Raw genomic sequence first — 13,666 nt, forward strand, 5'->3', positions numbered from 1 at the left:
AAAGCTAGGACGACCATCAAGGCTCAGGCCTTAGCTGATTTCATCGCCGAAACCATAGGAGCAAGCGAAGAGGTTCAGAATGATGAATCTTGGAAGTTATTCGCGTCAGGTGCCAAGAATGTATTGGCATATACCGACTCGCAGGTTATCACAAGACAGGTAAATGGGGAATATGAAGCAAAAAATGACAACATGAAGATGTACTTAACCAAGGTATAGGAAACAATTGCAAAATTTCAATCATTCATCCTTTTTCACATTCCTAGGGTAGAAAATGCCCAGAATTTCAGGTGGTCAGAATAATAATAATAATAATAATAATAAATGGATCTCTTCAATGGAGAAGACATGATTTCTAGGTGAAATAGTCAAAGTCTCTTTAAGGCATATATAGGTACTAGACATGGGATTGGCTCCAACTTTCATGGCAACATCGTCATCAAGAAATGGGATTTACGTTTTGGACCAAAATTGGTATACTCTATACTCGAACTAAAAGTGGGAGTTAAGCTTCAAAAATTTTGAATAAAGAGAAACCCACGAGGTATTTTAATGATGGGAATTGCTCACCTTCAGGTCCCAATGTTTGAAAATGGCGTTGACAAGAATGACTTGAATTAGCAGAGTGAAGGAAGAAGAATGTTGTATGCTCGGACCTCCTTGAGTACAACTTGCAAAAATGGCAAAGAGTGAAAGAAGGAGATACATTATTTGGAAAAATTAAGGGACCAACTCTCTAAACTGGATTCGAGACACCATAGTATGCTCGGACTCAAGCTTTGAAGCTGAATTTCAAAAGCAAGAACCGTTTGTGAAGACGATAAAAAGAAAAGGCAAGTGAAAAGTAAAAATGAGAAGTAGGGGAGGTTAGCCATGTTAGGAAAAGTGTAGTGTAGTAGGGGCATGTGTGTCTGATTGAAGAAAAGGAAAGAGGGGCAATCTTTCAAGAAAAGCAAAAGTAAGAAGGGGGGCAAGTTTTCATGTGATATCAAGTAAAGAAAACGGGGGCCAAGTACTAATAAATATCATGATGAAGGAGATAGGGGGGCATGTAAGTTTGAAAATCAATGAGCATAAATATGTATGCTCGACCTTTTGTTAGTGCTCTAAATTTTTATTTTTCTTTTTCCTTTTTGTAAACTTATCTATAAGGGGGCCATCTTTATTTTAGTCTTTTTGCCCTTCCTATTTTCCATACTTTTCTAAAAATTTCATATCCAAAATTATTTATTTTATTTATTTGGGACTTATTAGCCTAGATAAGTTCCAAAAATTAATTGAGTCTTAATTTCTTGGGGCTCATTAGCGTAAGAACATACCCATTGTTATATTTCATCTAAAATGGCCTAGATATTAAAAAGTCATTATAAGTCATAGTCAGGTTGGTGTGCTTCGTTAGAAATTTTCCAAAAGCCTCTTATCATCGAGATTCCGCACACAGTCTGCCAATTATCATTTGACATTAACGCCCTATGTGCGTGGGGCTAATGCTTTGGGTCTAAGGCCCTAATATTAGGTGGGCCTTATATATGGTCAAGCCCAAGTCAAACATAGTCAATAAAATATTCAAGCCCAATTTCGGATTACGTATCGATCTGCTTGGTGATTTATCAGTCCGAAAAGCAAATACGGTCAGTTTCAACATCAGTACAAAGCAAACGACTATAAATACTCACAAAATGCTAATGAAGTAAGTTTTTTCTCCTATATTCTCTCTAAGTGATTCAATTATCATATTCATATTCAATCATTAGCTGACTTAAGCATCGGAGGGGCTTTATCGGGTGCCGCTAGGGGTGTTCAAAACCGAATACCGGGTCAACCCGGTTTATACTTAAAATTTTGTTTCGGATCGGAAACCGGATACCCAGTTTTGTTAAAAACTTTTTTTTTCCTTATTTCTTTTAACATTTTTCCTTATTTTTGTTTTTCAATATTTCAATTTGGTTTTACCCCTAACTTCATTTTCCTGATTTGTAATCCACAGAGTATGGACTTGACTTCCCCAAAGTTTGTTTTCACAACCATCAGTGATTCTAGCCTCGCAAATCGCCGCACTAACCACCAATCTTCTCTTCATCTGTTAAAATACATCACCAACCTTTGGACCAACCACCATTTTAAACTCTTCTTCAAACTCATCCCAGCCACCAAACCATCCATCAAAATTCACAGCCTATCAACCACTGTTACAACACTAGAAAGCTCCATTGCACCATCCTTCACCATCAAATTTTGGAGAGGGAGAGTGAGAGAGAACGATACCTTAAATACCTGTGAAGAAGATGAAGAAGTCGACTGACACTATGAAGAAGATGAAGACAGATTACTGAAGTCTGAAGATGGTTATGAAGGACGAAGATGGTGATGAACTAATGATTCGATGAAGGACGGCTTTGAATCTCTGATGAATGGTGAATTGATGATGATGAAGATTGAAGAAAGGGACGGCGCTGAATGAAGGTTTCTTGAAGCTGTTCTTTCAATTAGGTTTTCAAATGAAGGGGACGGCGTTGAAGGCTGAACTTGAAATTAGGTTTAAAATACGCATGAAGAAGATGGGTAGACGACGACAGAAGAAGAAGATTCAAGAAGAAGCAAGATGAGTAGATGACGACCAGCAAGAATGAAGACGGGATATCCAAAGGCCCAATTTAGGTTTTGAAAATAAATTTTAAAAAAAATACAAACCGGTTTCCCAAAATTCGCGATCCGTATCCGACCCGAATACCCGGTTTTAAAACCGGGTACCCGACCCGAATTATCCGAATTTGTGTAAACCGGGTATTTTACCCGATTTTTAAAGTCGAATATCGGGTATTCCGGATCGGGTTTTTAAAACCGGATATTTTTGAACACCCCTAGGTGCCGCCCCCGGGATAGTAACCTTTGTTTGTTTTGTAGGTTCATTTGAAGATCTTCAACCTCCTTTGAATACATTCAACTGCATTTGACGTCACAGATTTGAACTGAGCTACCCTATAGTTGGACACGTGGACAATTCTCCTTGGACAAAGTTTGGCATTACCCTTCCACCACTCACTACAAATTATAACTAAGTTTCACCCGAAACATAAAGATACATAAAATGCATATAAATAAAATAAAATAGAGTAAAACTTTTAATAATAATAATAATAATAATAATAATAATAATAATAATAATAATAATAATAATAATAATAATAATCCCACAAGCGCGGAAGTAGTAAAACAAATAAATCAACTACTCTTGTGTCTAAAAAGACTTATAGGTCCTGCCTAGATACAAAGGAATATAATGTGGTTGAAATATTTCAAGAGTGTTGTATTATAGGGGGAAAAATTAACAAGAGAAAATTTGTTTTATATCATAATACATGGTTTGGTATGAAAGTACTACAGTAGCTAGAAAATAACACAGGTGTAAGAGCCTCTTCTCCATGATTATCTCACTGTCATAGCATACTATTCTCCATGATCATAAATCTATGATACAAATCACAAAATGAAGAAAAACAAGAAATAAAAATATTGCATATCAACAAATCTGACATAAAAATTATACTCAAACAACAATAACATAATTTTTCAGATTAATAATATTTATTAACTAGTTAAACTAAGAAATAAAAGACAAAAAGATACGTTTTTTCCAATTTATATTTTTCATTAACAATAAAAAATTGAAAGAAACAACAATAACATAAATTTTAAAAGCAAATAATGATGAAAAATGTGAAATTCAAAGCAACGATAAATAAAAATTCAAAGCAAAGTATAGATATAAACAAATTCATGATCCATTTTTCCAGATTTATGATCGATTGCAGTTTCATAGATATATAAATAAAAAAAATTAAAGCAAAGCTAAATAAAGATTAACATAATTCATAAGCTAAATAATCTATTAAATAACATTTTCTTCACATAATCTAAAATAATCATCAATTAAATGAAGAGATTTATGATTTAAAAAAACAGATTTGCCTCAATTTTTTAGAATTACTAGGTGGCAAAAGATGGAATGAAGAGAAAAAAGAAAAGAGAAATGTTTTCGATGTGAATGACAGTAATGAGAGAGACCTTGAGTTTTGCAACTGTGAGTTTTGATGTTGTTTTCTACTAGACATAAAACTTTACCCTATAGAGGGGCCAGAATTCTAGTATTCCAAATATAGGTGTAAGGAAATATAGGCCTATTTATTTACCTTTAATACAGGCTTTATACTATGGGTTATTAAGTACTGGATTACTATTTCCACCCTAGTCCATTATAGTGATAAAAATTTTGTGAATTCTTGCTAGGAAAATGGAAGAACAAATAAGAACTAGACAAGCATTATACATTTCTTTCAACTAATTTAATCAAAAGTAGTATTGTAACAAGTGAATAAAAAGAATTCTAAAATAAATAAATTAAATAGAGAAACTTTCTAAAAATTATCAATGATATTTTTTATTTTATTGATGGTACTATACATAGCTACGGTAATTAGTAGGCTCGTATTTTCACATTTTTATTAGGTTATTTTTTATTCTATTTTTAGATTTAAAATTAATTTAGGTGTATTGTGTGACTAGTGTTGTATCATGAGAAATTTGCATTTAAAAATTAATTGATTCAAGTTGAACCATAGGTGGAACCGAAGCGATAGGTATGCCAGAGGTCACCATAGGTGGAGAAGTTGTTGCTTGTACAACAAAGTTCAGGTATTTGGGATCGGTTATTTAACGTAATGAGGAGATTGACGAAGATGTTACTCATCAAAAACAAGTCGGTTGGCTTAGGTGGTGAGTAGCAACCTAGTGTGTTTTGTGATAAAATGTTTCCTAGTAGATGATAATATAAATTTTACCAAGTTACAATCATGCTTAAGACCTAATGTTGGCCCGTAAAGAAGATTTTTGAACAAAGAATGAAAGTTACAGAAATGCATATGCTGAGGTAGATGTGTCGTGACACAATGATGAATATAATTAGGAACCAGTAGTTTAGGGAGAAGTTAGGAGTTGCATACTTGCACCTCCCTTTGCAAAGATGCGTGAAAACAGGTTAAGATGGTTTGAGCATGTGTTGAGAAAGACTTATAGCGGAGGAACAGATAAAAAGTGTCTTGCATGAGGTACACCTCTCTAAGGAACTGACAAAGGATAGGGGTAGTTAGAGTCGTCTTATTCACGTCTTAGTCTACTGATTCTTTCCCACTTACCGATTGTTGTTATTGTTCCTTGCCTTTTATATGTCGCTCTTTTGCTCGTTTTTTTTTTATCTTTCTACCTTCTTATTTTTACTTTTATTTATTTATATGTATTTTATTTACTTTTATTTTTAATTATTGTTAGGGATCATCTTGTGTTGTAAGTTGTAATTGTTAGGGATCATCTTGTGTTGTAAGTTGTAGGTTCCACTCTCTCAGAGGATTTTTCTTGAATCGAGGGACTCTTTGACCGCATTCTCCTTCATAGGTATGGGATATCGTCTTTCTTTCCTCCCCAAACCCTGATCATAGTTCCTAAGAACGGGAAACACTGAGAATGATGATGACGATGATTCAAGTTGAACCATAATGTTGTTTTTAAAACTTGGATGACCACCGTTAGTTTGAGTTGGAAGTTTCCCAAGTGGATTAAGCTTATTATTACCAAACAATATGATAATAGTATTTTTATGGAATCAAATTTTAAGTTGGGGAGTATCTAAATTTATGGTTGAATGCCATTTTTGTACGTTTTATGTATCATCGAACTGATTAGAATTGTGTGTAAATTTCAAGATGAGAATATTTTTTGTGTGGGGGGAATGTAACAAACCACATTTTTAATAGCTTAATTATAAAAGTTAATCAAAATAATTTGGGATTAAGTCAAATCAATTAAGTTAATCGGAATTTTATTTACTAATTATGATTAATTTGGGACTAAGTAAGTTGGCTCAATAACATTAGGCTATGTATGATTTTCTTATGACTAAACTAGATTACTTTATTGTTAAAGCGATTAATGCTTTTGCTAAGTGATCCTCATGGGTTTGCCTAATTACATTTAATTGTGACCTAGAAAAAAGGTAATTCTACTATTTGACAATTTTTCTATCTCCTAAAAGTTCACCCTTTAATCTAGTCTTATTAACAATGACTTCTTTTTAAAGATTATCATATTCTCTCTCTTAGTTTTTCTCTAACCCACTATACAATCTCTCCCTTAATTTAACATTTATCTTTATTTTTTTCATAATAAGATTTTCATGTACAAACTTATAAATATAATTTTTATTTAATTAAAATAAATTTAATTTTTTATTAATCAAAAAAATTTAATCATTTAATAAAACTAATATATTTTTAATAAATAAAAATTTATTGACATCAATAATAATTAAGCAAAATTCATTAATTTTAAATAAAAATTACAATGCGCATATAGAAAATAAATACACAAATTAAAAAACGAAAATTTTTAAATGGTACATTAACTGTGATTCCTTCCAAACTTTTGCCAGATATTTTCAACCAAGTCATCTTTTAAGGATAAATGTGTTTGTCGATCTTCAACATCATCCTTATTAGCCAAGTATTGATTGATATCAACAATTTTTTCTATGTAACACTCGAACTCATCATTTAATCCACTTGTACCTTTAGATTGACCTTGTGGGCGATCTCTCATGAACTCTCTACCATTAGCATAGTGTGTACACGTATCTCTTTCATCTTCCACTATCATGTTATGCATAATGATACAAGAAGTAATTATATCAAAAAGTTTTTCTTCATCGCAAGAAAGTGAAGGCTTTCTAATTATTGCAAATCGAGCTTGCAACACCCTAAATGCTCGCTCCACATCCTTTCTTGTTGCTTCTTGATGATGGCAAATAACCTTGCTTTTTGTGTTTGTGGTTCAGTAATTGACTAAATAAAAGTAGTCCATTTAGGATAAATGCCATCAATGAGATAGTAGGCTATTCCATATTGATTTCCATTCACCGTGAAATTGATGGGTGGTGCCCTTACTTTAAGCAAATCAACTAAAAGAGGTGATCGGTGTAGCACATAGAGATCATTATATGAACCTGGCATTCCAAAAAAGTCATGCCATATCCATAGGCCGCGACCAACAACAACTTCATGAATCGATGTTGCAACACCAGCTCGGCCTTAAAATTGCTCTTTTCATGATGCTAGGCAATTCTTACACTCCCAAAGCATGCAATCAACACTACCAATCATGTTAGGGAATCCTCGTCCTTCACCAAAGGCCAATAATCTCGTCAGGTCTTGTGGTGGTTGTTTTCTCCAGTAAGGTTACCCAATTTGATTGATTACTCCCTTTTTGAAACGATTAAGTGCTTTTCATGTTGTCCTTTCGCTAATTCGAAGGTACTCATTGACTTGATTAATAGCCACCCCATATGCTAGCATGCGAAGAGCTGTAGTACACTTTTGTAAAGCACTTAGACTTTTTTTTACCAATTCCATCATTGTTGTTAGTTAACCAAAGATCATTGTTGGAGACAGCTTCCATTATTCGTAAAACTACTTATTTCCTCATCCTAAACTTGCGTCAAAATAATCGAGTAGGATATGTAGGATTTTCGGCAAAATAGTCATGAAATAGTTAGAAATGACCTTTTGAATGGTCTATTTGATATATCGGCATTTTTTGTGGGTTCTCACCCTTGGTTGTAGTGCTGAAACAATAGGTGGAATAGTGTATTGAATGACATAATCAATTATACTATCTATAAGAACTTGAAGTACGTGGAGGAGAAAATGATGTATTTTCCACTAGTGAGTGGAGGAGGAAAAATTAAACTTGTAAAACTCATTTTGAAGTTATGTGTTTTTGCTAAAAAAGCTAAATGGGTTATACATTCAATTAAAATTGGATGTGCATATATAAATAAAGAGATTTAAATATTGAAAAGACTAGTGCCAAAACGGTGATGGAAACGAAAAGACTAGTGCGTACCAAAAGGTGGTGGAAAGGAAAAGACTAGTACATGCCAAAAGGTGATGGAAAGAAAAGGGCGAATGCATCAAAACCTTGCAGAATTAAAAGATCATACCAACTAATACATCATTCTAAAACATTACCAAAGTAAAGCATCAAACTAACTAAAACATCATGCTAATAAAAACAATACATAATTAAAACATAATAATAATGAAGACAACAATAATGAAGTTGAACCATCTACTGACGATTGTAATTCTGAAAGTATTGTCCAAGTTGACCCATTATATCAACTTCTCATGGCTGAAAAGTTTCCTTTTTGCTTAATTTGATAGATATCCTAAATCATTCGATATTCTTCTATCTGAAGTTTTTTTTGATAGACAACTCATTTTGTTTTCGAGCTTCTTTTTGTTTTTGAAGTTTCGTCTACTCCTTGATTGCTTCTAAATTAAGTCGAAGACTTTCTCTCTAAATGTACTCAAAGCTTGAATAATTTATTTGTAACCATTTTCCCAGTAGTTTTTTAAATTTTTAAATTATTTTCTTGAAAGTAGTTATGAGTAATTATAGTCAAAGTATAACGCTAAAATTTGTAAATTCTATATGAAAATAACATCTAAAAAAGAAGAGAATACAATTTTTTTTGCCTAAAAGTAACACCTTTTACTTTCGTATGCTGCTCTTCCTTTAACGTTTTGTGGGTTGAATGTCTTAACATGACTACTTATTTATTGAATTGTTTTGAATTTTAATCAATCCTATACATCCTTTTTATAATAATGATTTCTTCCTATGATCATCTTAGGGTTTTTGCGAGTCTTTACTATTCTTATTTATCTACTATTGCTCCTAATAAATTGAGTCCATATTCTAATCTTTGTATTTTTCTTCAATACCCTTCATAATTGTGGATATCTAATTTGTCTTGTTCTTGCCACAAACAAATTCATTATCTCTTGTCATGTTGTGATTTTATATATTTGTCTTATAGCGAATAGTAATGAATAGTATTACCTTATTAGTTGTTTTTTCACAGTAGAGATAAAGATATAGACATATTTATGTCCTAAATAAAAATCAAAAAATAAGAACACAAACGTAATGTTTCAATCAAATTATTTTTAGGTATAGTTTATAAGAGTTGGTATGCTAATAAAATTGTTCTGGTTAATTTATTACGTCTTAATTTTAACTTAGATAAAACATCTCTGTTTAAAAAAATAACTAAAAAAACATCTTTATTGGAAGAAGATAATTCATGCATATATTTTAGTAAAAGTAAAAATCAACATAAAAGATATAATAAAAGAATAACTTTTTTGTATTGCAATAATAAGTATAAATATAAGAGTAATGATATTTATAGCTCTTAGAAATGTACATAAAATTAACAAATTCTCTTTATTATTAATAATTTTAAATTTTCAAGAGAATCTAATGTAGAAATTGGGAAACAATTAATATTATAAATAATAATTTTAACTTTTCAAGAAAAAATAAATGGTAAAATAATAAAATATAATTAAATGCTTATGTTTCCAAAGCAAAAATAATATTAAATTATATAAATTAAATATAAGATTTTCTCTTATATACAAAGCTGTATATATCATTTTCCTAGCATTAAAGTTTATAACAACCTTTTATACAAATGGTTAGATAATCTTGGACTAACAATAGCTTGTAGTGGGGTCCGCATGTGGGCAAATAAGTCAATATTTTCACGCATATCAATATCCTCGGGCATAAGCCCATCACCCGGAGTCCAATTAAAATGATGAAGTAAATGGGCCAACATAGAAGTAACCAAATTCAAACTAAATTGGGCTCCTGGACACACTCTTCTTCCAGCCCCAAATGGTATAAACCTAAAATCATGGCCCTTAATATCAACATCTTCTTCTATAAACCTTTCTGGACGAAATTCTAGTGGGCTTTTCCAAATTGTTGGATCATGGGCTAAAGCCCAAATGTTAACTTGGACCATTGACCCTTTAGGAATATCATATCCTCCAATTTTGACATGAGTATTGGCTTTATGAGGAAGAAGAAAAGGAATTGGTGGGTGGATTCTTAATGCTTCTTTGGCTATGCATCTTAAATATGGTAAGTTTGAAAAGTCCCATTCGGTTATAATTCGATTCAATCCAATCTCTTGATCCATCTCATTTTGGATCTTCTTTTGGATTCTTGGATTCTTGATCAACTCCGCCATGGCCCATTCTACGGATGTAGCAATAGCATCCACACTCATAATCATCATGTCCTATACAATCCATAAGCATATGTTAATCACTTTTGTAATTTGACAAATTCTTTATTAAGACCGTCTCATTATGAGACGACTTAATATGGGCTGACCCAATTTTTTACTTTATTAATATTTAATGAAAAAACTATTTTTATTTAGTTAACTGCAATGTAAGTTTAATAGTTAGACTGCTTGTAAGGACCCGTCTCACGATGAGACGATCTCATACAAGAATTGCTACTGTGATTTTTTTAAATTAAGTCTTGTCTTAGCTGAAGTACAATTTTTATTTAAGTATTAGATTCGATTTTTATACAGCTCTTTCTTTCCCGTAGCCTATCCTGTAATTTCAAAAATAAGTTTTAATATGTGAATGTATTTTTAATTAGTAAAATAAAAATTAAAATAATTTAGAGCTACGTTTGAAATGAATAATTTTCGATTCTACACATTTTGCTAATTTTTAGTAATATATAGAGCATACTATATTTTGAGTACAATAATTAAGAAATCAAGTAAAAGATTAGGAAGAATTGAACATACCCAAAGAAGGCTAATAATGGTATCATCACTAAGTTCATATTCCTCTTGCAAAGTGAGCAAGACATCAATAAAATGTTTTTGGGTTGTTTCACCACTTTTTTGGCAAGAAACTCTATGTTCTTCCATGATAAACTTAGTAAGTGCATCCCTTTGAGCTCTAAGTTTAGAAAGTTTCTTATTGTCTAAAGGCCAATGAAGCCAAGGAATGTGCTCCAACCATATCATCTTCTTTGGCTCAACAAGCTTCATCCCATGTGTTAGTATGGCCTTAATTTGCAACCCTACCTCACTCATAACTCCATTTTTCTCTTCAAACCTTTTCCCAAAAACTAGTCTTGTCATATTGTTGAAAGTAGCTGCCTCTAAATATTTCTTCACTAACAAGCTTTTGCTCCTGTTTTCTACATGAAATAAAGTGTGATAACTTGTTTGGTTAAATATGGTAAACATTCACCTATAAAAGTATAAAATAATACATTTCTATTAGGTAGAATAATTAATTTAATACTTCATCTAAACATGGTCGTTGATTAGTTAGGCCGGACTACCGCTTCGAGTCTTAAATTTTTTTGGCCCAAAAAATAAATTTTATGTAAAAGGTTAAAATTAATTTAAATTAAATAATTTAGGAATAATAAATATATTTTTTGCTATGTAGGCTTTTTTAGTTAAAATATCATATAATTTATTACATCTTAAATTTTCAGAGGTACTTTTTATTTTTTGTTTTGGGATTCAAAAATAAACGAGACGACTCTACATGTAATAGTAACAAGAAGATAAAAGATATAAAAAAAATACCAGAATTGATGCAATCCTTAAAAATGGAGTCCACCATAGCTGTGACCTCATCTTCTCTAATGGGTCTAAGAGCTTCAAGTCTCTTAGGAGAAAAAAGTTCAGCCATGCAAATATGTTTCAACTTAACATAAGGTGGATCATAATAATCTGCCCATAAAAGGCCATTATTACCCTTGTTAAACTTGGATATTGACCTACTCCTATATCTATTTGCCAAGTGTTGATCATTCTCCTTAAGAACGTCCCTAGCCAACTCCGAATTCGATACGATAACATTTAAACTCGAACCAAACCAAACCGAAAAAATAGGCCCGTATTGTTGAGCCCATCTTATATAACATTGAAATTTATTTGACCTGATATCATAGAGATTTCCGATAATAGGCCAAGATCGTGGCCCGGGCGGTAGTTTAATAGTAAGCTTGTTGAAGAGTGTATAAACTACAATCAGAGAGAAAATCGAAAGGAAAAATTGGTAGATTGAATCCATGAAATTTAAATGAATAAGAGATTTTTCAAGAAACACAATTAAAGATACATTAAAAGAAGACAAAATATATCATGGGAAAATAGTTGTTGTGATGAGTTTTGGTTATGAGGGAATATATGTTAGAAGGGTGTGGTATGGACATGGGGAGGAGTGGTAGACCAGTTTATAAAGTCAGAATGTATAATTTATCAACTATTACCCACGTCCATATATTTAGAAAACTCTAATATTATTGGAATATTTTTCTTGGGGTTTTTATAATTAATAATACTTTGTTTTTGGTCTTCCTACATGTTGTTTTTGTTTGTCATTTATCATTCTAATTGGCAAGCATTATATCAAATTAAATCGATCTGTCTTGTATAAGATTGTATTACGCTGAGATCAATGTATTAAAAGAATATTTTAAATATTAAAATGTGTTAAATATAACTAAAAACAAGTATTTTCAGTAAATGTCAATGTTTTAATTAAATTAGTTAAAATATTTAATTATCCTAATTTGGTATTGTCTCGCAATAAAAATACATTTTAAATGAGAATTTATGATTTTTTTTTACCATCGGTCATCATCCTCATTTAGAACTTTGATAGTAAAAATAAAATGGTTTGTTATTAATGAGATTTAGTTGGGTAGTTAGCCTTAATTCAGACTCAAAAAGTTTTTATTATTTTAAGGGGATTTATATCAAGACTACAAATATGAAGTGAACGAGAGAGAGGAATGTTTATTTGATAGGATTTGATTTGGGATTAAATCATCATTAAATATTGTTTTTTTTTTCAACAGTGTAAAGATTCTATTAAAAATTATCTCCCAATTAAAAAAACTGTTAATTTTAAAGCGGTCGTATAATGTATTCATAATAAAGTTGTATTTAAATTTAAAACCATAAAAAAATGTTGGGGGTTATACATGCTTGTGGTTTTATCTAATTTATTATTTTTAAAATTGTTACATTGTTTTGTTGTTTTATTCGACTTTTTAAGAATAAATTAAGTTATACTACAATAATTTTAACTTTTCGCAATATTGGATTTAGTGTCATTAAAAAATTATCAGTGATTTATATTTTTAGTGTAATAATTATTGATTTTTATTTTAAGTTCCACTATAAAATGATTTAGCGACACTTAATTTGATCTTTAGTGGCATTTAAATTAAATGTCGCTAAATATATCTTATTAAAAGAAAATTATATTGTTGTGTTATTTGAGTTAACAGTTTATTTAAAAATCCACTGACAAAAATTTTATTTTTTTTATTTTATGTTATTTATTTTTTTTGGAAAATTTGTTTTTTGTTTGCATTATTTAGTAAAAAAATTCTATGGCAATTCCATTTAATCAGTAAAATACTAGATAGATTCTTGTGTAAAAACACGGATGTGATAAATGTATACTTATATGAATATATTAATATTAATTTATAAACTTAATTCATTTACAACAGAAACTTAATCTTTAAATCTTTGTATTTGTTGTAATAATATAGAAGTAATTAATAAAGCAAAGAAATAATTTATAAAACAATTATGTTAAAACATATATGTGAAAAAATAGACAAAAATTACCATCAATCAATAAAATTTTATCAAAGAGATTATCATTAAGCTATATTGTATTGATGAAATCACCCAAGT

The 13,666-nt window shown here is 30.8% G+C and overlaps 2 protein-coding genes across 2 annotated transcripts; both read right to left on the reverse strand.

Annotated features, from left to right (window-relative positions):
• Nucleotides 1–6,450: 6,450 nt before the first annotated feature.
• LOC130801034 (uncharacterized) lies at nt 6,451–7,503 on the reverse strand. The gene is made up of 3 exons (XM_057664792.1): nt 7,449–7,503; nt 6,966–7,051; nt 6,451–6,858 (listed from the first exon to the last, which is right to left on the reverse strand). The coding sequence occupies exons 1-3, from the start codon at nt 7,501–7,503 to the stop codon at nt 6,451–6,453; spliced, it is 549 nt and encodes a 182-aa protein (XP_057520775.1).
• A 2,065-nt stretch (nt 7,504–9,568) lies between these two features.
• LOC130800658 (cytochrome P450 98A2-like) lies at nt 9,569–12,023 on the reverse strand. The gene is made up of 3 exons (XM_057664226.1): nt 11,534–12,023; nt 10,733–11,133; nt 9,569–10,204 (listed from the first exon to the last, which is right to left on the reverse strand). The coding sequence occupies exons 1-3, from the start codon at nt 12,021–12,023 to the stop codon at nt 9,569–9,571; spliced, it is 1,527 nt and encodes a 508-aa protein (XP_057520209.1).
• Between the last annotated feature and the right edge of the window lie 1,643 nt (nt 12,024–13,666).

The sequence above is a fragment of the Amaranthus tricolor genome, chromosome 15 (genome assembly GCF_026212465.1).
Source record: "Amaranthus tricolor cultivar Red isolate AtriRed21 chromosome 15, ASM2621246v1, whole genome shotgun sequence".
In the NCBI taxonomy this organism is placed as follows: Eukaryota; Viridiplantae; Streptophyta; class Magnoliopsida; order Caryophyllales; family Amaranthaceae; genus Amaranthus; species Amaranthus tricolor.

What these genes read in the sequence shown, in the direction of transcription:
- LOC130801034 (XM_057664792.1), bottom strand. Translation starts at nt 7,503, where the DNA reads ATGGAAGCTGTCTCCAACAATGATCTTTGGTTAACTAACAACAATGAT. An exon ending in TAACAACAATGATGGAATTG is followed by an intron (nt 7,052 to 7,448) that starts GTAAAAAAAAGT and finishes TTGGAATGCCAG; the next exon opens with GTTCATATAATGATCTCTAT. An exon ending in CACCACCCATCAATTTCACG is followed by an intron (nt 6,859 to 6,965) that starts GTGAATGGAAAT and finishes ACAAAAAGCAAG; the next exon opens with GTTATTTGCCATCATCAAGA.
- LOC130800658 (XM_057664226.1), bottom strand. Translation starts at nt 12,023, where the DNA reads ATGGATTCAATCTACCAATTTTTCCTTTCGATTTTCTCTCTGATTGTA. An exon ending in TAAGGATTGCATCAATTCTG is followed by an intron (nt 11,134 to 11,533) that starts GTATTTTTTTTA and finishes TATTTCATGTAG; the next exon opens with AAAACAGGAGCAAAAGCTTG. An exon ending in CCATTATTAGCCTTCTTTGG is followed by an intron (nt 10,205 to 10,732) that starts GTATGTTCAATT and finishes TGGATTGTATAG; the next exon opens with GACATGATGATTATGAGTGT.